A 24,586-nucleotide genomic window follows, 5' to 3' on the forward strand; every position below is an offset into this window, starting at 1 on the left:
TGGTATTTCTGAGGTAAATATGAGGTAACTATGGTTAATATTTCATAGTTCATAAATCTAAGGTAATTCTGGAGTAAATTCCACAATATCTTTGAGGTAATACTCCTAATTCTGAGGGAACTATGGTAATTCTGAGGCAATTCTATGGTATTTTGTAGTCTGAGGTATCTCTAAATATAGCCCATGTAACTCTATGGTAATTTTGAGGTAAATACTAATTCTACAAATAACTCTATGGTTATCATCAGGTAACTCCATGGCAATACTAAGCTAAATCCAAGGTAATTCTGAGGTAAATAATTAGTAATTTTGTGATAACTATATCCACAGGGTATGAGATCAGAGGTTAAGGGTAATACGTACCAGGTAGGTTGAGAGTAGTACACATCTCCCTGTTCTTGTTGTTCTTGTCCCTCTTAAATTTGGGAACAAGACGGAATTTAGCACTTCGACTACGCTTGGAGAAATCCAAAGAATGTCCCTACACACACAGGAAAGAATTAGGCAGCTGCATGGTCTATTAACAATCGCTAACTTCACACACAACTCAGAAACACACCAAAAGTGAAATAATTAACAGTAGTTAACCATTTGCTGTCATTGGTACCAAGTGTATCTGTGGTCATTGTGGCTAGTGATTTGCATCTTTGTGATTAGTGATGATTAACGGTAGCTGTAGTTAGCTATCTGCATGTTGAAATAGTAGTCAATGGCTTGGTGTCTATGTGTCGCATATTAGTGGAAGTTAGCCTAGTCGTTACAATGTACCTGGTAAGTGGTGCTTAGTAGTTAAACATGTACAGTATGTCATGTCAATAGTCAGCAGTTAGCTTTTGTATAATAAACAATTAGTGGAGTGTTAGCTATAGTATAGTACATATATGGTCACTGATTGTTAGCTGTCAGCATTAATGAGTATAATGATCACTTATGTGGTTAGCAGTGTTAATGTAACTAATGGAAGGTAGGGATGAGTACAGTGGATATAAAAAGTCTACACACCCCGTTAAAATGATCAGTTTTTCTGATGTAAAAAAATGAGACCACAACAAATCATTTCAAAACTTTTCCCACCTTTAATGTGACCTATAACCTGTACAATTCAATTGAAAAACAAACAAATCTGTTCAGGGGAAAAACATAAAAAAGTACAATAAGCTGGTTGCATAAGTGTGCACACCCTTAAACTAATGCTTTGTTGAAGCACCTTTTGATTTAATTACAGCATTCAGTCTGTTTGGGTCGGAGTCGATCAGCCTGCCGCCTCTAGACTTGGCAATATTTGCCCACTCTTCCTTGCAAAAGCGCTCCGAATCTGTCAGATTGCGAGGGCGTCTCTTGTGCACAGCCCTCTTCAGGTCACCCTACAGATTTTCACTTGGGTTTAGGTCTGGGCTCTGCCTGGGCCGTTCCAAAACTTTCATTTTCTTCCGGTGAAGCCATTCTTTTGTTGACTTCGATGTATGCTTGAGGTCACTGTCGTGCTGAAAGATGAAATTCCTCTTCATCTTTCTAGCAGACACCTGAAGGTTTTGGGCCAAAATTGACTGGTATTTAGAACTGTTCATAATTCCCTCCCCCTTGACTAAAGCCCCTGTTCCAGCTGAAGAAAAACAACCCCAAAACATGATGCTGCCACCACCATGCTTCACCGTGGCTATGGGGTTCTTTTGGTGATGCGCAGTGTTGTTTTTGTGCCAAACATACCTTTTGGCTGGTGGCATGGTGGTGTAGTGGTTAGCGCTGTCGCCTCACAGCAAGAAGGTCCGGGTTCAAGCCCCGTGGCCAGCGAGGGCCTTTCTGTGCAGAGTTTGCATGTTCTCCCTGTGTCCGCGTGGGTTTGCTCCGGTTTCCCCCACAGTCCAAAGACATGCAGGTTAGGTTAACTGGTGACTCTAAATTGGGCGTAGGTGTGAATGGTTGTCTGTCACTACGTTTACATGCACATAGAGAGAATCGAATTTCTGCCGTTGCTCGACTGAAATCGAAGTTCAAAATGCCATGTATACACCTTAATTCGGCTGAAATTGAACCGAACTTGATTTCTCGGAATCGAGCTACACGACCTAGTTTATGCGATTTCTGCCGAGCTACTTTGTGCATGTATACCCTATCGAGCTAGTTGTCGAGCTACTTCCGGAAGTGACGAGTGACGAGACCACAAGCGGGAAACACAACAGCCTCGGTCGGCATGACAACAGTAGTAGCGAGCAGCAGAAGAGGTCAGGAGGAACAAACGAAGAAGAGAAAATGGCGATGTAGGGCTCTCTGAAGTGTGGGTGAAGCACAGAGGACGGCAGGACAAAGCTTCTGGTACTAATAGGCTTTTTATTGTCAGACTTTTCAGTTTAACAGCCTACTTTTATTCTTGAGAGAAAAACACACACGCGCGCGCGCTGTGTTCTAGTCCCGGGATGAGCTCTCCCCTCTGCTCTCCCTCTGCCTCCTTAAATAGGGCGCGGTTACTGGGAAGCCACACAAACACAGGTTAATTACCGTCAGGTGAAGTGATTCTGTACTCACCTTCCCTGGCTCCGCCCTCCTGTCACAGACCGGCGCTTGACCACGCCCCCACTGCCACAGGCAAGCAGAAACGTGCACTTCTGGAGCAATGAGGAGACAGAGTTCATGCTCATTCAGCTTAAGGAGTTGAATATATTAAAATTCATGGACGGGAGAAAAACGCGCAATGGAGAACACGGAACTGATAACTTTGTTTACACTCTTGAATAGCTCTTCTTCATGACGACAACCGGAAGTGCACCAACACGATGGGGCGTGTTGCGCCACCTGTGGCTCGGGTGCACAATGCACCTCACACAATAGCCCGATTTCATTGTGTGCATGTAGGATTGGATTTCTCTGGCACCCTGCTGGGACCTTCAGCTCGATTACCGACAGCAGCTCGATTTGGATGTGCATGTAAACGTAGTCTGTGTCTATGTGTCAGCCCTGTGATGACCTGGCGACTTGTCCAGGGTGTACCCCGCCTTTCGCCTGTAGTAAGCTGGGATAGGCTCCAGCTCGCCTGCGACCCTGTAGAACAGGATAAAGTGGCTAGAGGTAATGAGATGAGAGACATACCTTTTGGAATCGTGGCCAAAAAGTTCAACCTTGGTTTCATTAGACCATAATAACACATTTTCCCACATGCTTTTGGGAGAGTTGATGTATTTTTTTTTTTTGCAAAATTTAGCTGGGCCTGGATGTTTTTTTTTTTTTTTACCCTACCTCATAGTCCAGACATATGGAGAATATGGGAGATTGTTGTCACATGTAGTACACAACCAGTACTTGCCAGAAATCCCTGCAGCTCCTTCAGTGTTGCTGTCGGCCTCTCGGCAGCCTCCCTGACCAGTTTTCGTCTTGTCTTTTCATCAGTTTTGGAGGGACGTCCAGTTCTTGGTAACGTCACTGTTGTCCCATATTTTCTCCACTTCTTGATGCCTGTCTTCACTGTGCTCCATGGTATATCTAATGCCGTGGAAATGTTTTTGTCCCCTTCTCCTGACTGATACCTTTCAACAATGAGATCCCTCTGATGTTTTGTAAGCTCTCTGTGAACCCTGGCTTTTGCTGGAGGATGCAACTGAGTAAATGTCTGAACTTTATTTGGGGTTAATCAGAGTCATTTTAACTGATGGCAGGTGTGAACCCAAAAGACTGAATGCTGTAATTAAATCAAAAGGGGCTTCAACAAAGTATTAGTTTAAGGGTGTGCACACTTATGCAACCAGCTTGTTGTGTTTTTTATTTTTTATGTTTTTCCCCTGGACAGATTTGTTTTTTTTTTTTTAACAGGTTATAGGTCACATTAAAGGTGGGAAAAGTTTTGAAATTATTTATCGTGGTCTTATTTTTTTACATCAGAAAAACCGATCATTTTAACGGGGCGTGTAGACTTTTTATATCCGCGGTATGAATGTGATGAGTTAGGGGTTAGAGTTTATACGTTTTGCAGTAGTTATTTGCGTGTGTACCTCATCATCGGTGGGGTCGATGACCGCGCTAATCCAGCTGATTTCCATGAGTCTGCGCTGCTGCACAGCGACGGATGCTAAAGCAGCAATCAGTTGCTCCTTTTGCGGCGGGTCCAGTTGCTGCAGGGCACATAGACCATCTCATACACACACGGACAAGCTTACATGCTAAGACATACGTTTATGCTAACCGCTTACCAAGCACATCTTTCCTGTCAGCAAGAGCTCCGTCTCACTGTGCAGGGCTTTCACATTACTGACCATCTGTAGCACCACACTGCAAGTCAGGCCCTACAGACACACACGCTTATCACTCACTGGCATTGGTGTGTGTACATGTGGTATTTTCTAAAATTAAACACATGCATTTACCGTGTTGTTCTTGGAGTTGGCGTACACAGTGTCCATGGCTTTAGAGCTGGCATTGACAGCGTGCGCTAATTCCTGCTCCATACTGGGGTGAGACTGAGCGATCTCCCTAATGCTGAGACACATACACACACATTTTGAAACCATGGGCCACACTGCGCCATGTGTTACTGGGTTCAACGGGTGTAGCGATTAAGGTGCAACGTCTTGGCACGTTTAGTGATAACTCAATTGCATGCTTAAATAAATCGGTGTTTATAGAATGTAATGGGCGTGTGTGTATATACCTGTGTATTAGAGCTCCTGCAGCCTGGCCAAACATACTGATCTGAGCGGTTTCCTCCTCAGTGATGATTTCAGGCTGCACTGCATGCTGGGATACTGGCCGTGTAAAATCACACTTTTGCTTATCCTCCCATGATTTCAGAGTATTCTCAAATGCCTACATATACACACACAATACAAAGTTAAAAGATGGCTTGGCTTATGAGTAAGATACCTGTGTTACATGTACAGTATATACTGCACACACACACATAGGTGTGTGTGTGAGTGTTAGGGCTGGGAATCGATCCAGATTTCCTGGATTGATTCGATTCCGATTCATAAGGTCACGATCCGATTCGATCCGTGATTCGATCCGATATCGATCTACTTAGATATTGCTGGATTGTCACTTTAAAGTAAAAACTGTCCCTATAGAGATCTTGCAGTCACGTGACCGGAAAGTACACAGCCGCCATCTTGTCGGTCAACAGCACAGCTGAATATTGCTGCACTCGTGTACAGAATGGATCAATTTCAACCGACGGACTACACAGCTCATTTTTCTAATGAACAGATAACTATACGATCTACAGATTAGTGACCCTTATGGCTTACCGGACGGAGTTTTCACGACCGTGTCAGTGGATATGGAACTGCTAGAGGTGGAATACCCGGACGTGTATAATTACCTCATTAACTTTCCCTCGCTGTTCAGTGGTGAAGCACTGCGTGCTTATAAATCTCTGGACAGTTATCTTTACAGAAATTCAGGATTTGTCAGCGACTTGGATGTGGCATCTTGTAAACAAGAAAATGATCCTCACTGGATGGGTAAGTCACTTAAGTATTGAGTATAGCACTGACCAGCCGATTATAGAATAGAATAAGGTAATTCCAGCTGTAATTCCAAATCGTCCGTCGTGTTTACCTGGCGTTGGAGAGGTAGAGGCTTAGCAGTGGAGGTTTGAGTGGCTGTTTTCTGAGCTTAGTCAACAAGCCGGCTCTGCAGCCTCGCTTTTGCTTCCTCTCCCGGCGCCGCCTCCTTAGCTTTGCTTCCAATAACAATCCACGGAGACCCCGCTGGTCTCGCTATCTCGTCCGGAATGTTGTGCATGCGATGGAAATCGCTACAAACCGTCATTTTCTGCTGGAAACCAATGTCCAGTAAGTCCATACGGTTGTAGTGGATATTGAAGTCCGGTACAGACGAACAACACGCAAAAATACACACAAAAAACATAAAAAACGTGCACAGGTAGGGAGAGCTTGTAGCCGCAGCCGTTGTAGTAGAATTGTATATAGTAGGTTTTTCCAGAAGAAAAGGTAGAAGTAGAAGGCGGAAATATGGCGTTTGACCGACAAGATGGCGTCTGTCACAATCTGGATCGGCTGTGACGTCACATGCAAGTGCTCCATTGACAGGAACAGCCCCATATGTGTTTGTGCATGTAATTTAACACCAAATGCCTTCTCCAGTGCAGTTTGATTCGCCGCAGGTTTAGCTGAAACTGCGTTGGCGTGGTGCCTGGATAAGTGGTTGCGGAGATTGGTTGTATTGCCACTATATTTTACCTCTATGTGGCACAGTTTGCACACTGCTTTTGTTCTGTTGACTTCGTCTCTGTCCTCGTAACGTTTGAATCCAAAGTAATGCCATACATCAGCTTTCAGGCCAGGCGGTGATTTTAGCTGTGCAGCTCAGGGATTAAAGCAAAAAAAAATCCTGAGCCTGAACTTTGTCGACACAGGCAAGAAACTAATATATATATATATATATATATATATATATATATATATATATATATATATATATATATGTATGTGTGTGTGTGTGTGTGTGTGTGTGTGTGTGTGTGTGCACGTGTTTTGGATTGTGTGTTTATTTTCAAGCCATACCAGGGGGTTTGTGGGGGCATGGGATCAGAGATTGCATGAATGGAAAATTAAATTTGACTTTTGAAAATCCAATACCAAAAACGGCCAGAAGATGGCAAAAGTGCATCTACTATATCTACCACCTGTATGTACCACATTTCTTTTGATATCCAGTTTTGGTGCTCAGCGTTGTCCTTAACAAGTAATAAATTAACCTACAGTCACAAGGTGAACTGTTACAAAGGTAGATGAAATTCAGTATGGCATTTAGAGAGCATTAAAAGTTTTAATAATTGAAATAATTTAACAATTTCACCATTTCAATAAGCGTGCAGTAGCAAGCGCCTGGTATGCCCAACTTCTTGCACCAATTTCTAAATGGCTTGCCATCTCGCCCAGTCTCCTCCAGCCATGCCCAGCGCCATTTATTTTTAACACCTTTCTCTAGGGTCGTCACATCTGCCCCAGAGTTCACGAACTGCATTTTGCCCACGCCACCATGCAATTCCGTTTTCTCTCTCTCTCCCTCGCCCTTCTCTCCAACACAAAAGTTCATTTATTTTATTTTTTTTACTTTTTACCCTCTCTCCGTTGAATGGAGCCGTAACGGCGCGAGGTGACTTTCCGTGTCGATCTTCAGCACTGCACCGCATCGAAGCAAGGAAGAAATGAGAGGAGGGGGTAAAGGCTTTCCTTAGACCCGCCCCATTCTTCTTCTGATTGGCTAATACTGTCAGTTTCAGAGCGCTCCTTTACTACCATTGGCTGACAAACACAAGAGGGATTTCGACGGTCATTTTTTTTTTTTTTAATTGCCGTCAATTTATTTTCGATTTATTATTTTTTTAAATCCACGGGCAATCACTACAAACCGGAAATCCGGCATGGTGCCGGAGAACTTTAATCCCTGGTGCAGCTTCAGCCATCTCGCGTTCTTAAGTTTCGGTTTCGTTTGCCGGCACCCGCTTTTTATAGCGGTCCTTGCGCGGTCGAGTGCCTATAGACCTCTTGCAGTCACGTGACCAAATCCCGGCTGGAATGTAAACTGCCGCCATCTTGTCGGTCAACAACACAGCTGAATATTGTTGCACTCATATACAAAATGGATCAATTTCAACCGACGGACTACACGGCTCATTTTTCTAATGAACAGATAACTAGATATATGTCTAAAATAAACGACCTACAGATTAGTGACCCTTATCGATTACCCCTACAGTTTTTAAATGAGAAGCCTGAAAGTAAGGAGAGGACAGGCGCGCTTCCCCATAGACTCCCATTATAAACGTGGCAGCGCTTGTACTGCAAAATCAGAAAAGTCACTCGTTTTTAACTCGCTCTAACGTCCTCATTTTTTACACTACAGACAAAAAAAATTACATCAACGTGTTCAGGAGAGCCTTGTGGCACTCAATGTGAAAGAATTTTGTGAATATCTCCGATTTCGTGTAAATCCCCATTGTTTGGAGGGTGCACTCTGAGCAAATACTGCCCTTTCTGTGTGCCTTTCTGTGTCTCTGCTCGCAGCGCGCGGGTGGGGGAGGGGATGCTCGCTCTCACACACACACACAGGAGGGAGGGGCTGCTCCCTCTCAGAGAGACACAGGCTTGTAGCATCAGGGCAAGTCACACATTCACACAGTTCAGTGCAGCTCCTGCACTTGCGGCTGCTACGCGCACTGCATCACTCTCACAATTTCCCACAGGGGTAATTATATGCCATATAACTCTCTGGCATTGTGGCACAGTAATATTCGCAGATTTGGGCGAAAAACAACGAAAGTCAGTGTCGGTAAATTGCGATAGCGGAAATATGGCGTTTGACCGACAAGATGGCGTCTGTTTACAATCTGGATCGGCTGTGACGTCACATGCAAGTGGACTATAGCCACCTGGAAGAGATCGATCCACACATTTTTGAATCGATCTTGTATTTTTTGAACGTGAATCGATATCAGATCGTGGATCGATCTTTTGAACCCAGCCCTGGTGAGTGTGTGTGTGTTAGTCACCCTGTCTCTGGTCAGTGTCTGTGTGCGGTTCTTGTGTAGGATTCTGATGAATCCTGGTGGTTGGATCCATGCTTCTCCATCCACCTGCACAGGAACACCCTCATCGCCAAGGATGGTGATCTTCACTGTACGACACTGCACACACACACACACACACACACACACACACACACACACACACACACACACAGAATTAATGTGACTTTCATTATCTCATAAAGCAACATGTACCTCACAGGGACAGAGAATTAGTACCATAGGATGAGTTTATAGTTAGAAATGTACTGTGTGTGTGTGTGTGTGTGTCTACCTGAGCTATTCGATGGTGTTGTAGGTTGATAACCCGAGACACAGCCATCTGCATGCTGCCAAACACAGCTACCACCTCCAGAATCTTGTCATCAAATGACGGAGCAGTGAATGTCTAGAACACAAAAGTGTATACACACACTAATTATATATATAAGTAAGGTATCTAAATACAAAAGTGGGCGTGGCTCAATTTATGCCAGTTGCTTTACTTGGTAAAAGAATTCTGGGAGTGTGTGTGTGTGTATACATCACTCACATCATCCTCTTTGGTTCCTCCCCAAAAGTTTGTTCCTCCAGCATAACTGGGTATGTTCAACACAGCAATGCCCTGAAGACTGGGCAGAGGAATTGGCCGTCCATCACACTACACACACACACACTTTAATTAACACTGGATAGATTAATCGGAAATTCATTACCAAGCACACACACAAGGAATAGGTCTTCCATCTCAAACTGCACGCATGCACGCACGCACACACCTCCAGCAGCACTCTCTGCTCCAGGTTTCTGTAAGTTCTGTGAAGAAGCTCTTTGGTCCCCAGAACCCCATACCACATCATGTTCTTAGTACGGCTCCTGAACACACACACACACACCATATATAATCAATCAATCCATGCTGTATATTGTTACCGGATTCTAATACTGTGTTCACACTTATACTGGTACGAAAGTGGTATAACTGTATCGATACAAAGTATACCGGTACAGTTTAGTGCATCTGTCCACATTAGCGAGAAATGTTTGCGGTTTTCTTTCACGGTAGTTGAAATGCGCGTGCGCGAAATGTTTCCTTGGTTACCGAGTAACTTCCTTCCGAGAATATATGGCATCCGTTATTTCGAGATCTCGAGAAAACAAAACAATTATTTCATGATCTCGGCTGGATCACTGTATCTCCGTCGGTAGAGACGAAGCCGGGCCAGTCTTCTGCGGAGGTGCCGCGGACTCATTTTGAAATTATCCCTTATTAAAAGACTTAATGCAATCTCTCCCTGTGTCAACCCCTGATCAAAATATTGCCTTATTAGGTGATCGATTATTCCAGACATTCTAATGACCAAAGTTGCGTCTATACAGAATGAGAAATAGCCCCAAAGTCAGCATATCACAAGTCTCTTGGCGCACCTGAATGAACCATTTCTCAGCTGTTTACTCGAGATCACGGAATAATTGTTTTGTTTTCTCGAGATCTCGAAATAACGGTTTTGTTTTCTCCAGATCTCGAATTAGTTGTGTTGTTTTTTTGAGATCCTGAATTAATTATGTCATTATCTCGGGATAACAAGGTGAATAAAAAAAAGGATTATATGAAGGGCCTCTCTCAGCTTCCGTACGGATGAAACAACGTGTGTGTGCTTTTTGTTGTCAGTGTACAGTCTGTATTTCTGGTGGTCATTTATTCAGTCAAATCGTATAAAACGCGCGAGGCAGTTGAGAAAGAAACAAAGAAAACGAATCTCCGTTCTTCACTCAGGGTTTCTGCAGGCTTGAACAAGTTCAATTTAAGACCTTTTTAAGACCATAGCAGGTTAAATTTAAGACTTATGCCGCACAAAAAAATAAAGAAAATTGGGAGAGCCTGAATTACTTTCGAAATAACAAAATTTATTATCATTCACCAATGAACTCATTACATCCCTAGGGTGCGCTCTTGCATTAATGAGGAACTAAGTTGCAGTGGAGCCAAAGACATCCCGCAAATCACTTGAGGATGAGGCGTTCGATTCCGTACGGTTTGCGTGTTGTAGTGTTACAGTTCGCACGGAGTTAGCTGATACACCGTCTCGAGATGTGCTTGGACCTGACAACGGTGAACAAAATTGAGTGATGGCATGCGATTGTTGCAGACTTTTATGGGCAGCCTGGTGCTTCTCCGCTTTCGCGTGCGATTCCGGTGCCTTTACACCCAGGGTGCCGAGTTTGAGTGTTCTTCTGCACAATGTGCAGTACGCCTCAAACGGATTGCTTGGTACACGTTTTAACCAGTCTACGAAATCATTGCGTTCAAGCCAGCAGTCGTTAAACTTGCATTTGCCCATTTTGCTACAAACCGTGACAATAGGGCTGTGCGATATGGGAAAAAATGAATATCCCGATACATTTTTTCCATTTCACGATATACGATATATATCTCGATATATTGAAATCTCCTCTAAAGGACCCCATGAAATCTAACTTTTACTCTTTACTGTTTTCACTACAATCCCTGCAGATTAAATAACATTCTTGGTTAACTTTACAGGTGGTTTTCAACAACACATTTTACATTTTCATGTTAGTGATTAATCACAATTGAATTGAAATAAGACTATTTTTATTCAACAAAGATGTGGCACAAACTGCAAAAACAAATCTTGAAAACTGCAACAAAGGGGCAACACAATACAGAGCTGCTCAGAGCTCAAACCAATAAAGCGCAAGCTCAACACTGAGAGACATTTAGCCTAAATAAGAAAAGTGCTCTTTCATTAAATTATTTAAAAAAATAGATCTCCAAGCTATTAACCTGACTACTGAGAACCACTGGAACATTCACAATAGAGAGAGCGATTGAGGGAGAGAAGAGAGAGATCTGCAAAACATCATTTCTCTCTTTGCACACTTTTGAACTGAGTGTTTTCTGTCTCTGCCTCTCAGATGTGTATAATTCCGGTATTGCCTTCTCTGTAAAATGTCTGCGACCAGGCAACTCATATTTGGGATCGAGTGTGTTTAGTAATTTTTGGAAGCCTGGTTTTTCCACTATACTAACTGGGATCATGTCTTCGGCAATGACGTTAGTGATTGCATCCGTTATAGCTCTCCATCTCTGACTCATTTACTCATATGGGGTGGCTTTGGAGAACGAGGCCACTAGGGTCATTTGTTTAGCTCGTGGGGGGGGTTAGCTCGTGGGCAAGTAGTTCGGAGTTTAAGAGACTCTTTGTTCTGTACCGGGTGAGTTTTCAGGTGATGGAACATATTTGTTGTGCTGCTGCCTTTCGTGATGACAGGTTTTTTTGCACACTTTACAAATTGGCATTTGCTGTTCCACGTCCTCCTCGCGATATCCAAAAAATGCCAGATGACTGACCCCTTACTAGTTCTTTTAGGAACCAATTCGTCCGCTTCCATTTTTAATTTGTCGCTGAAATTGACAGAGCTTACACGGTAGCCTATGCAACACCAGCAATTGCACGAACTGAGTCAGCGCTGTAAACCAGAACCAGGAAGTCTTCCCGCCGGCAGTGTTGCCAGATACTGCTGACGTTTTTCAGCCCAAAATATGTTCAAAACCCGCCAAAACACACTTAAAACCGCCCAATCTGGCAACACAACCAAAACTAGAAAATCTTCCCGGAAGTTCCTTTCAGCACCGAGATGCCAACCAATCCCGGGTGACATCTAGGTGCTGAAAGGAACTTCCGGGAAGATTTTCTACGTGCAGAATAATTCTGCACGTAACCTAGGTCTTAAATTACCCAAATGAGATTTTAGACCAACAGTACAAAATATCTCTGTATTTTAGACTTTTTTAGGCCTAAAATTGAAAATGTGTAATTTTAAACTTTTTTAGACTCCACGGACACCCTGTTCACTATTTTATTCAGCGAAGACATCGATTGAGGTGTGTGACTTTGCGCATGCGCATTATATTTGTATCGATACAGAACCGCTTCATCTGTCCACACTACAGCGAAGCGCTACAGTACCGATACTGTACCGGTACGAAACCCATACATTTGTGGGTTTCATACCGATACAGTTATACCGCTACAGTACCGGTATGGTTGCTAGTGTGGACAGGTGTTGCGGTACGAAAGTAGTTTTGTATCGGTACAAAATCCCTAGTGTGGACCAGCGCTCGAAACTAACGGTGTCCCGACGTCCCGGGGACCATAAAAAATGTCATCGGGACACAAAATCATCATATCTGGGACAATCCCGGGACAATGGAAAAAAACAGATCTAGAAAAAAAGTTCTACATTAATATTATTTACAAAGCCGTAAACCATACGTAGACATTCACCTAATTTGTCAATTTTAATTTTAAAACGTTAACAGCGAAAAATACATAGTAGCTACACTTTCGATGCACCTGCATCCGTAGGCTACAGAGCAGCGCATTCTGTTCTAGAATCTTCGGCCGGAGTCCGCATTATATGGACTTGGAATGGAATTGCTACCGCACACGCTGCGCCGACTCTTGCCAGAACAAAAATGCTGAAGTGGTTGAAGCGGACCGACCGCGGGGAAGAGACTGAAAGCTCAGACATAACGTCTCCGGGACCTTCAGGATCCAAAGTGTCATTGCCTGTCAATGTGGTAAGTTATTTGTGATTATTAGGTTATGACTTATGATGCTATGGTTAGGTAGGAATTACTGTGGATAGGGCTGGTCTGCAGGCAACGCTAGCAACTGAATGAACTTGATGAACACTGTTAGACACGTTATAAAATACAACAGGAATGATGTGGATGATATTGATGGAAGATACCGTTCAACAGAATAAGTGAGTTTTCTTGGTGTCTTTCTAGTTCAGAAAGTTTAGTCAGTCAGCAGCACAACTAGGCTCGGACCTGGCACTATGCTGATGGTGCTAACATTTGCACCCGGCAGCGAAAGTTCATAAAATGAATAACGGAAAGTTCATAAAATGGATAACGGAAAGTTCATAAAATGGATAACGGTAATGGATAACGGAAAGTTCATAAAAATGGATAACGGTAATGGTGAAAATGATAAGTTGGCCTTATAAATGGCAACAGATATTCAAGGTATAAGTAGATGAAATGAACATAAAAGGGGTCTTATTTTCAACTAAAGTTTACTGCAGATGTAGGGAGTTGAAACATTTTCTGAATGAGCTAGTTGGCCCCTTTAAATAAACGGGTATCTATTCATACAGTGAGATCGCCAAAGTTTAATAAACTGAAAATGCAATAACTGTAATTTTGAAGTAGATGATGTATTGGACATGTGTCGCTTGTGTTTTGTGACTTATTGTAAAAATGATATAAAGGGTTCAAAATCGCATAGTTACAAATATAATAGTAACTTCATATGATAATATTAACCACTGGTTATTTCAGAGAGGAAAAAAAATGGGGACACTATTGCTTCCATTCGGGACAATACAACACAGAATTCGGGACCACTGGGGGACACAAAGAAAAAAAGTTCATTTCGAGCCCTGGTGTGGACAGGGTACAAGTTCAGCAGCTTTTGTATGTAAAACATTTTGTTGGAACAGACTACAACAAAATGCGCACTTTCACCTATTACTACTTCTTGTTGAGTGCCACGCCCCTTATTTGACAGACAGTCTAAGAAGGAACTAGGGTTTATCAGGGGTGTGAAATTAAGGACGAGAATTTAGTATGTGGAAATGGAGTGATGAAATGGTGTGTGGGTGTGTGTGTGTGTGTGTGTGTGTACCTGCACTTCTCAGGATGTTCATCCCTCTTGTTATTGAAGTCCAGTGAGATTTTGGCGTCCAGTCCGATTCCAAAGTAATTATTCATCACACATTTTTCTGTGTAACACTCCCTGGGCACACAAACATATCAAATGGTGTGTGTATACATTAAATGTTTATTATTAAGAAACAAAAGGTATTCCTAATAGTTAATAATTATTCATTACACAAATCCTAGTTGGAAACAGGAGATATGGGATTAGAGACCAGGAAATCTGTAAGAGATTCGGGATGTTGGCTTGTAATACTCAGGGATTTCAAGGATTAGGGTCTAGAAGTTAGGGATTATGGATTAGACACTCACGTTTAGAGAATACAGGTGAGGGATTAGGAGCTAAACCTAAGGAAGTGGAGGCACTCTGGTTTGGGAGATTAGAAACTGATTAGGGAAGTAAGGGATTCAGACCCTCCAGGATTTCGCGATGTTTTTGGGATGTTTTCACGGAGTCGGTAAGGGGGCGCACGCCGAGAGTAAGAGGGCGCAGCGCCCCTGTTCCCCCGTTTAGACGAAAGCCTGAATATCATGCAGATGAGCAGCATTATGTGCCCGCCCTGCACCCAGAGTAGCTGAGATGGAAAACTTTGAGGGCGATTTTCTCCCTTTTCTGTTTTAAGAGGTATACACTTTCAAAAGGCCACACATTCTTCAAATATTGTCAGATCTCCACATGGAAGGCATCATTGGAAAGCTTAGAAACTGTACTTTCTGAATCTGTCAATAACTCAAAATGCCCCCGGGCCGACATGTGTCCCTGGATTCTGTTTTCTGACACATTTGTGCGATCCAGCGCTTTTTATCGCAAACGATTCTTCTCCTTATTTTGGGGGCGCTTTCTAGCGCCCACGTAAGCTACCTGCGTATCTCTCACTCTTCACAACCACCGCACCACACCACACTGCCTCCAGTAGCCTCCTAACGTTAGCTCTTGATCTACGGAACGCACAGAACCAATGCTGCCCCCAAAAGGTACGCTGGTCACTTTTAAAATTACGGTTAAAAAAATACCCCAAACCGGATGGAGACATTTCACTCGTTCGGTCCAGTATTAAATTTAATACCTCCCTTTCGAAAATTCCAGTCATTCCAAACAATTTAAGACTTTTTAGGCCTTAAAAACCGAAAGTTGTATTTAAGACTTTTTAAGGACCCGCGGGAACCCTGGCTGGTTGTGTTCATTAAGCTCTGGCCTTCAAGGACTGAATAATAAAAATGAGAAGAAGAAGAAAAAGAAGCAGAACTATATTAGGTGTAATAAGGTGATGATGATGATGATGAAGGCCACTCACAGGTTCTCCAGGTCACAGTTGAAGGGGTCGGCATTCACTAGCAGCCTGCTGATAACGGAATTACTGGGGAGAGTGCCGGACATCCCTACTACACACACACAGGTTAGTTTATTACACTAAGCAGTGCTCTGGCCAGCAGCAGTCAGGATTTCACTTTGCTCTTACCTGGGTACAGAATCTTGGCGTTCAAACTTCCTGCCTGAGCAGGAAGTGAGGCAGAGCTGCCCACTGATAAGCTGCCTTTAGCGATGAGCTTCTCACACGGAGCCACTGAGAGAGACAGAGAGAAACAAAGGTGAAGGTGCGAGACACAGGGGTCCCAAACCATGCACTGTGGAATTATGGGTAATTTATAAAGAACGGCATTACTGATGGTGTAGCACATGTGGTATCAAGCGTACGGTCTAGAGTCTAATACCTCTCCTGAGATGCCGTGCTCTGGTGCTGTAGGATCTCAGAGACTCCTGATCTTCCTCTTCTTCATCCTCCTCCTCTTCCACTTCTTCTTCTTCTTCTTCAGGAGACACTGCGCCAAACACTTCATTTGTCTGAGCGTTCTGTTCGTCCACCGCTGGGCGGTGGAAAGAAAAAGGCGGAGACAGAGTCAGTAAGTATGCACCGTTCTTCGTGATTGGTGAGTAAACAAGAGGGTGTAGCGAGTGTGTGTGAGAGACCTTTCTCCGTGTGTTCTATGATCTGTCTGATTGCTTTCTTCAAACTGTTGGCTCTCAGCATCAGCTGCTCTCTGGGTTTAAAGATTGCGGCAGGTGGGCGGGGTGAACAAGGTGGTGGGACTGTGTGTTTGATTGTGGGTGTGGCCTGAGGAACCTGTGACTCCCCTTCTTCCTGCTCCTCTGCAATGGTGGGCGTTGGCATTGGCATGACGACGGAAGCCTGAGCTTCCTCGCGCAACGTCTTTAACAACGAGTCCAGCTTCTCTTCTAACACGCCGCACTGCAGCAAGTCAGAACCAACATCACAAAAGGATCAGCCAATCAGAATCATTCTGTGCTGCAGCAAATCAGGACCAGCCTCAGACCTTTATCAGCTAGTCCGATCAGAACCCATCGTAATCGGATACAGATCAATTCATTAGAACAGCTCCACTACCAATCACAGACTGTGTCTGGATCTTGGCTCGAGCTCACCTTCTTGGCCATGGTCTCTGATTCCTCGGAGTTCTCAGTGTTCTTCTCATACGCCCGACCCACTTTAGCCACAAAGTCCTTCACCGTTTCACATAAAACCCTACAAACATACATGTACATTAAAACACACACATCTCTCTCTCTCTCTCTCTCTCTCTCACACACACACTCCTTCAAGTGACCTACTTGGCAGAGTTGATCACTACAGAGTGCTGATCTGAAGTAAGGATCTTGGACAGATGAGCTGCGACCGAATCCTCATAGGTCAGAATGTGTTGTACCTGCAGTCGAAACAGCCAATCAGGGAAGATCAGCAAGGGGCGGAGCAACAGGGATTTGAGAGCTTCAAAGGCCGAATCCCATTTCACCCCTTGGACATACCCCTTGGCCCTTCCCCTCCATTTTGCGCGTTCACGTGAAGGGGTAGGGGTATCCCAATCCCAGTTAACGCGGAGGGGTAGGGGAAGGGGGAGGGCTTCTGTACCCCTCCAAACGGAGATTTTCCTGGAGCTGACTCCGAACGAAGGGGTTTGAGTGATTTCCCACAATGCCATGCGGATTTCAGCGAGATTTCATGCAGATTTCAGAAAGATGGCGGTTCCCGCGGCGAAAGATTGTCATAAATGTATTTTCTCCATTATTTACGTGTTTTAAGTTGTTATCCAGAGGAAACACGCCGCTTGATTCGCTTTCGAGCTGAGAATGAGCAGCGATTTCTGAAATCCAAGCTGCTGCTAAAAAGCTTTGGGAGTGAGTATTGTTTTCGGTTGCTTGACTGCGTACGTTTTGTTCTGTTATTCTCGCTTTTATTGTTTACATGAGTGTTCTGACACCTCATTCTGTCGGATGTGGTGCACGAAGCGCCAAAGATATCCCATTCAGTGGTGTTAGTTAACAAATCACACCCTGCCAGCAGAGATTTCTGGTTCTGCCTCTGGCTCTGACTGGAGCGGCTGGTCGCAGCCAGTGACGCATTTGGTCGCGTTTTGCTAACGTAAACGCTGACGGAGGTACGCGATGACGTATACGATCGTTGAAGGGCTATCCCAATACGTAGGGGTTGAATTTCAAGCCCTATCCCTTGTAGCTCAGTTTCAAGGGGAAGGGCCAAGGGGAAGGGGGAGGGGTAGGGGTAGAAATTAGAATTGGGATTGGGGCAAAATCTCCCTAACCCTCACTTGAGTTGATATACTAACTGCTCAGGTGCAGCCAATCAATCAGAGAGGAGCTCATTAGCATATTCATCACCTCTGAATCATCGCTGCAGTCCTCCGTTACTGTGGAGCTCGAGTGTTGCCGTGGAAACTTCGTCTCATACACCATGATACTCCATCTAAGAGCAGAAAAATGTTACGAACATGCATTATTAATACACACCTACATGCACAAGTGTTCTCACACACACACACACCCACCTGTCAAGCATCTTGGTGCTGGCTCTTTCAAGCTTCTCAAGGATCTGAGGAAGCTGTGTGTCATCATCACACGCTGCCCCCCAGCCCAGAACTCTGGCCAGGTCATTTCCAGTTCCAAGTGGCAAAACACCCAGCTGACACTAAACACACACACACACAAAACCATCATCACTAACTGACGTACGGTACAGTATACACCAACGCACAGTGACACTGCATTAATGCCCAGCAGCCAGCAGGGGGCAGCACAGCCTCATTCACTACAGCAACTGGACACCATGCAGGTTTTTAACACCTTTAAAGGGCATATTCTGGACCAATTTCGTTTTTTATGCCTCCGCCACCTTAAGGTGCAGGAGGCATTATGTTTTCGGGTTGTCCGTCTGTCCGTCCCGAAACCTTGTGAACACGATATCTCAAAGGCTAATGAAAGGAATTTCACCAAACTTGTGCGCTTTGGGACAAACATTAACTGATTAGATTTTGAGGTTAAAAGGTCACAGGTCAAGATTACTGTGAGGTCAAATGTCCATCCCCAAATCACAACTTAATCAGGCGTCTAGTCTACCAGGCGGAGGCATCCCCATCGACGCTGTTGGCGTTGAGTTCTATCTAGTTTTTTTATATGAAAGTATGTCCCTTTACACACTCATCCAGAAGGGTAATTTTGCACAAGGCCATCTGTCTACAGCAGAAAAAAATAAAGTAACAAAACGCGTCTGGAAAAATCCCAAGGGAGTCTGGAGCCAGATTCGTGACGTCACCTGCGGAAGCGCCAGCAGGCTGCGCGAGCTTTGCACGGTTTCAGTGCACAGCCTGTGTAGACCAAGCGCTCCCATTTCTCTCTCATTGTCCGGTCTTTTGGGAAACGATGAGTACTAATCCCATCAAGATCGGTGTTGCTACACCCTCCTACGATACATCTGTTAGCCATTTTAATAATTACGCGATAACGTTGAAGAAATTTGCAGAAAACCACCAGGTCGTTTTCTCATAAACAAACCAGCGCTGACGTAGGATTCAGAAGGAGGCGTCCCGCACGCGACATCATGAAAATCAATGTTTGCCGGGAAATCCGAATGCAGAGATGCCTACCCCAAATTTTGAATTTCAGTATTCTTGAAAACATTTTTCAGTATTTTGGAATGACTTTCAGTAACATTAATTTATGCGCATTTCCATTATAAAGAGGTGTATATACCAATATGTTTAACATTTAAATTATCAAAAAGAACTGTTTTGTGTGAATTGAATAAACAAAACGCGAGCAGCCATCTCAACTGAATTTCCACTCAACAAATTTCTAGAGCATACAATAGATCACATTTTTATAAATACAACAGTGTTCCCTGTTTGCAGACGTTACGGTTGACTACCAATCATTGGTACTGAATGTAACTCCTCAAAAGTATTATATTATATTGCCTGGCAAAATGTTCTACCTGTTAACGGATTCTAATAAAATTTAAAAAAAATTTCTTATTTCATGCCAAAGAGATTCCGACATTGTTATCTTAATGTCCCAATATATAAATACTTCAGCATAATGCTTCAGAAGAGACATTGAATAAAATGACATTTATAATTGTATATAAAACAGTGGAATGATCAATTTTTTGCCACAATCCCAACAGCACTAATCATAAAATTCTGTTTTTGATCAGACTACATGTACATTTGTACTTGCAACACTGAAAAGACTTTGAATTAAAGAAGTGCAGCCAGTGTTTGATATTTCAGTGAATAAAAATCAGACATGTAAAAAGAAACTGAATAAGTTTAACTCACATTACATGGCACTAATCGGCAAGTTCAACTCCAAGCACAGGTCAACCATCACCGCTTCAGCACGTGTCACGTTCCGTGTCTTTTCATCCACAGATTTCGTAAAAAACTGCTGGATACCCCCAGATTTACTTTCCGCCTGACTCGCCATTTCAGCAGACTCCATATGTTTTTTTTTGTAGTTGACATGCCGCGTGCAGTCATCGCGACCACCATGAGTGATGTTAATGTCAGTTCTACACAGTTTGCAGCGTGCGTATCCATTGCCCTTTTGACTGGGTGTAATGCACAGCCGTTCTACCGTATCGAAAATAGCGCGAACAAATGTGCGGAATCTGCGCATGTCACACACAGCATGTGTGGTTGTCGTAAAAATAAATAGCCGTGAATCGCGCATGGATTGAAAAAGTCGCTTGGACATTTAAAAACAACTCACTGGAATTTTTTAAGACTTTATAATAATTCCGTACAGAATAACACTGTTTGCCGTAACATCGTATTTACGTAACTTTTCCGTACAAAATACGGCCAATCCGTACTAGTAGGCATCTCTGCAAATGCCAAGTTTTTTCAGAGACGGACCAATTCGCCTCAAATGGCTTGATTTCAACTGAATTTTTCTGGTATTGCGCAAGGGAAAAAAAATTGCACAAAATGTGACAGATATTTGACCGAAGTTTAATATAAAATAGGAGAATTACACTGATCTCGCTCCTGAATTTACCCGTGATATGCACTTTTAAAAAAGCTGAGGGTTTCGAGACAGGACACAGGTCATCATTTCGCTACACTAACACACAAATGTGTGTACCTGTTTGTGTAGCGTCAGCGTGTCTATCTCAGACAGGACCCAACCCACACTGCCGTCTCCTCCGCACACCAGGATCCGGAACGTATCAAACTTCTGAAAAAGACGCAGACTACACACACATATATAAAACATCTTTTAAAATTCCCATGGTAAGCACACAGATTACATGAGTGTTACACATGTGTACGTGTGTGTGTGTGTGTGTGTGTGTGTGTGTGTGTGTGTGCGCGTTACCCCAGGTGAGGTCCTCCGTTCATCAGGTCGAACACCTGGGCCGGGTTGAGCAGTTGCTTGAACCTGCGCAGGAATTTCACACCCTGATTATCTCCACTCTTACTGTTCACAAACACCAGCAGGGGGCTGGAGCACGACGGGGGGCACGACGCTTTCCAGAACCCTGTACACACACAATACACAAATTACCCATACATTACACACACTGTACAGACTATACAGTTCTGTGTTACGGATGAAATTTGCTGATTAGCTGATGCCATTTCCTGCGTGAAGAATAAACGTGATGATGATGATGCGGCTGACGTAGTTTACGGCGTTAATAAATAATCGTCGTGATGGGTGTTTCCAAAATAAATGATGAAGCACCGTGATTGGCCGCTCACCATCTGAGTCGATGCTGTTGAGAGCCGTAGGAGGGATCACAGACACTTTACACTGACCGAGGGGACATTTAGTTGAAAGCTGATCCTTACACGCTGCGTGCACCTGAAAACACACACACACAATATAACTGCTCCAAAATCCTGTATCCTCCCAGAATTTCATTCGCTACTCGTCCAAAATTAAGATACAACATTCATTTCTCAAAGTAATACTCCACTCTTAACATCTACCAAAACTGCACCATTATCCTCAAAGTTCTCTTCCATGAGGACCCAAAGGGCCACTAATCTCCCAAATCCGCACACTATAATCCCTCATGGTTGGCTTTGTACCATATATACAGCATAATAATTACCAATAATAACAATAATAATTGCCAACAATTCCACTCCGGAATATCACAAACTTCCTCTCAAGTTCAGATCTACATTCCCCACACTTCAGTTCAAAAATTACCTCATATTCCGGTCTTTAACCACTGAAATTTCCTCTTTTAAACCAGTAACATTTTTCTGTTCTCTCCCAAAATCCTACTCTGTAATCCCCTGAAAATCCCATCCTGTAATCTGAGAAATTTACACAATAATCTACAAAGCTGTCTACAATAACTAACTCAATGTCCATTCTCGAATCCACTCTGTAAATTATCTCCTCCTCAATAATCTGCCTGAACTGGTATCCATAAGGCCATCCTTAAAAAAAAAAAGTTTCCTGTCCACCGGGTGAGCAAAAAAATTTTCAGTTGGGAGGGAGGGATTTTTTTCTTTTAAATATATGGATGGATAAGAAATCGCAATGCTGTGTTTGCTTTTTCTTTCAGTACTTTTTTATTACAAAAGCAGACACATTTAATAAAATATGACGGTTTAATCAACTGAAACTTGTACAAAAACTTTAAATGCTGACTGCAACATTTGCAAAACTTTTACAAAGGTACTTAAAATGTCCGACACACGGACTTTTTGTAGTTCTAAATCGAGCGTTAGGCCGAGTTCGGATGAAATTACACTATTAAAATGATCACTGAATGATTTGTTTTTCTGAATCTTTACTATTTTGTTGTTCGCTAGAATACCATTTTGCGATTTCACACTTAAGCAAATGTTTGAAAACTCCGGATCTCCTTTCTTCATGGTGGCTGCCATTTTTTTGTGCCGCATGGCGCATGCGCAGAGCTGATTCGACAGGGCTTTCCACAAGCGCCGGCTGCTGGCCGTACAGCCGACTACACAATTAAGTCCAGCCGGCTACTTTAATGACTATTATTTTTGCAGCCCACAGGCTCTAAATATTAATTTTCGATTTTAATAAAATTAAATGTTTATCTAACGGACTGACAATACTGTCAAACTGAACCGCACTCATTTAAGTTGTGATTCGCGCTGTTTGTACCGATAATAACCACAAATTCCCCGCCGACTTCATTGATCAAGGGAGAGTAACTCATCCGTGGCCCCGACATGCGGTGTGTGCGCGCGCACTCGGTGGAGGCAGTAGTGTGTCGGAGGGAACAGAAGCAGAGATGACACTTATTTTGTCTCCGGTAAACCAGTCTTCTCTCGTTCAATTCCGTGCTGGCATCAAAAGACACCGTTGGTTGTAAATGAAACCAAACTGAGTGGTTGGAGTGTATTTTCATACACAAATGGAGAAATGTTGGCTGAGTGTGTAATTGTGTCGCCCCACTGCAGACCGTTGTCGTTGTTAATTCATAGCATGCTCAGCTGCGTGAATGTGTCATGCACCGAAAATAAGAGATTTACAAGCCAGGAACGCCTCATGATGCAATACGCAAGAAAAGAAAGAAGATTTACTGCCATTTTACTTTGTATTTGAGTAAAGTGAATAAATAAATGGTCTGTGGAAAATACATTTAATCCTGGGAACTGCGTGCACAGGAGTTTATTTTGTGTTTAACCCCCCCCCCCCAGCTGGCTACTTATTTGTCATGGCTGGCTAGTATGAGCCTTAGTGGAAAGCCCTGGGAATGCGGAAATGTCAAGTTCGATTTTAGATTTACAAACCCGAAAAAAATGTTGAAAAACCGGCGTTAAAAAAAAAATTTCAACCGCACAAACGGCACTCACCCGGCCGGTGGACCGGAAACAGAACATTTTTTAATAATGGCCCAATGCCCGATAACTTTCTAATTTCCCACTCTATCATCTCCCAAATGTCCACTCTATGATCCTCAACACATGTTTCTATAATTCCCAAAATTCAACGTCGTCTCACAGTAAATTCTACCATATAATCCTTAAAGTTCTGTTCAATAATGACCTAGTGATGATTCCACTCTGTAATATTCCAAATTTGCTCTCTATAATCCCTAAAATTTGGCTTTATAATCTCTCAAAGGCCCACTGGGTAATCTCTAGAAAATTCGGCTCTATAATTTGCCAAAAGGACAGACGTCCGAAGTATATTTCCCCAGTGCCCTGCTCGATAATCCACAAAATTCTGTTCAAAATTTGCCTAATTTCTCATTCTATAATCTCCCAAATGTCCACTCTATGATCCTTAACATTCAGTTTGATAATCCCTGACAAATTCCGCTCTATAATCTGCCAAAATTATACCCTGTAATCCTCAAAGTTCTGTTTAATAATTACTTACAATTCCACTCTGTAATACTGCAAATTTGCTCTCTATAATCCTTCATAATCTCCCAAACGCCCACCGGAAAATTCCGCTCTATAATCTGACCAAAGGACAGATGTACGACTAATATTCCACTCCATAATGTCGCGTAACTCCTAAAGGCTGACTCTTGTAATGTGATAAAATTATTTGTTTTTCTCCAAAAACACATGCTCATTCCCCCCAACACACACACACACACTCTTACCATGGCTTTACACCAAAGGCAGCGCCAGTCTTGCAAGCGGAGAACACTGCCACATGTTTTATCACACACACTGCACTTTGCACTGACTGGTAAGTTTCCCTCCAACCACTGATGAGGCATAAAGATCTGAGAGACAGACAGACAGACAGACGAGTGTCATGACTTCTGACAAGAGTCAGTTTTTACCAAGGTGCTCACTCACACACACACACACACACTCACCCCGTCCTCATCCTCGATGATGTCCTTCCCGATGGACGCGAGCGTCGTCCATTTGCAGTTATTAGTGGCTCTGACAGCGCAGCGTTTATGGGCCTTAAACTTACACACTTCAAACACACACACACAGACATATTCAAGACAGTGACACACCCCAGGCATTAACTGACA

General features: G+C 43.3%; 1 protein-coding gene across 5 annotated transcripts in view; it reads right to left on the reverse strand.

Annotated features, from left to right (window-relative positions):
• Positions 1-24,586, reverse strand: part of LOC132900921 (diacylglycerol kinase delta-like) — a 38,506-nt gene that overhangs the window by 3,067 nt on the left and 10,853 nt on the right. For 3 of the 5 annotated variants that reach the window (XM_060943299.1, XM_060943301.1, XM_060943302.1), the window contains exons 6-28: positions 24,419-24,525; positions 24,197-24,322; positions 21,348-21,450; positions 20,962-21,124; positions 20,728-20,836; positions 18,132-18,271; positions 17,965-18,049; positions 16,903-16,997; positions 16,717-16,816; positions 16,243-16,522; positions 15,987-16,139; positions 15,734-15,838; positions 15,569-15,656; positions 14,242-14,352; positions 9,298-9,394; positions 9,072-9,179; positions 8,814-8,927; positions 8,504-8,638; positions 4,637-4,791; positions 4,353-4,464; positions 4,179-4,271; positions 3,981-4,100; positions 364-481 (exon numbers count right to left, since the gene is read on the reverse strand). In XM_060943299.1, coding sequence (XP_060799282.1) covers positions 364-481; positions 3,981-4,100; positions 4,179-4,271; positions 4,353-4,464; positions 4,637-4,791; positions 8,504-8,638; positions 8,814-8,927; positions 9,072-9,179; positions 9,298-9,394; positions 14,242-14,352; positions 15,569-15,656; positions 15,734-15,838; positions 15,987-16,139; positions 16,243-16,522; positions 16,717-16,816; positions 16,903-16,997; positions 17,965-18,049; positions 18,132-18,271; positions 20,728-20,836; positions 20,962-21,124; positions 21,348-21,450; positions 24,197-24,322; positions 24,419-24,525 — 2,817 coding nt within the window. Of the gene's footprint in view, positions 1-363; positions 482-1,235; positions 2,604-3,980; positions 4,101-4,178; positions 4,272-4,352; positions 4,465-4,636; positions 4,792-8,503; positions 8,639-8,813; positions 8,928-9,071; positions 9,180-9,297; positions 9,395-14,241; positions 14,353-15,568; positions 15,657-15,733; positions 15,839-15,986; positions 16,140-16,242; positions 16,523-16,716; positions 16,817-16,902; positions 16,998-17,964; positions 18,050-18,131; positions 18,272-20,727; positions 20,837-20,961; positions 21,125-21,347; positions 21,451-24,196; positions 24,323-24,418; positions 24,526-24,586 lie in introns of those variants that run through there. The other 2 variants (XM_060943300.1, XM_060943303.1) reach the window with 2 other exon arrangements.

This window comes from Neoarius graeffei, chromosome 16 (assembly GCF_027579695.1).
Source record: "Neoarius graeffei isolate fNeoGra1 chromosome 16, fNeoGra1.pri, whole genome shotgun sequence".
Classification (NCBI taxonomy): Eukaryota; Metazoa; Chordata; class Actinopteri; order Siluriformes; family Ariidae; genus Neoarius; species Neoarius graeffei.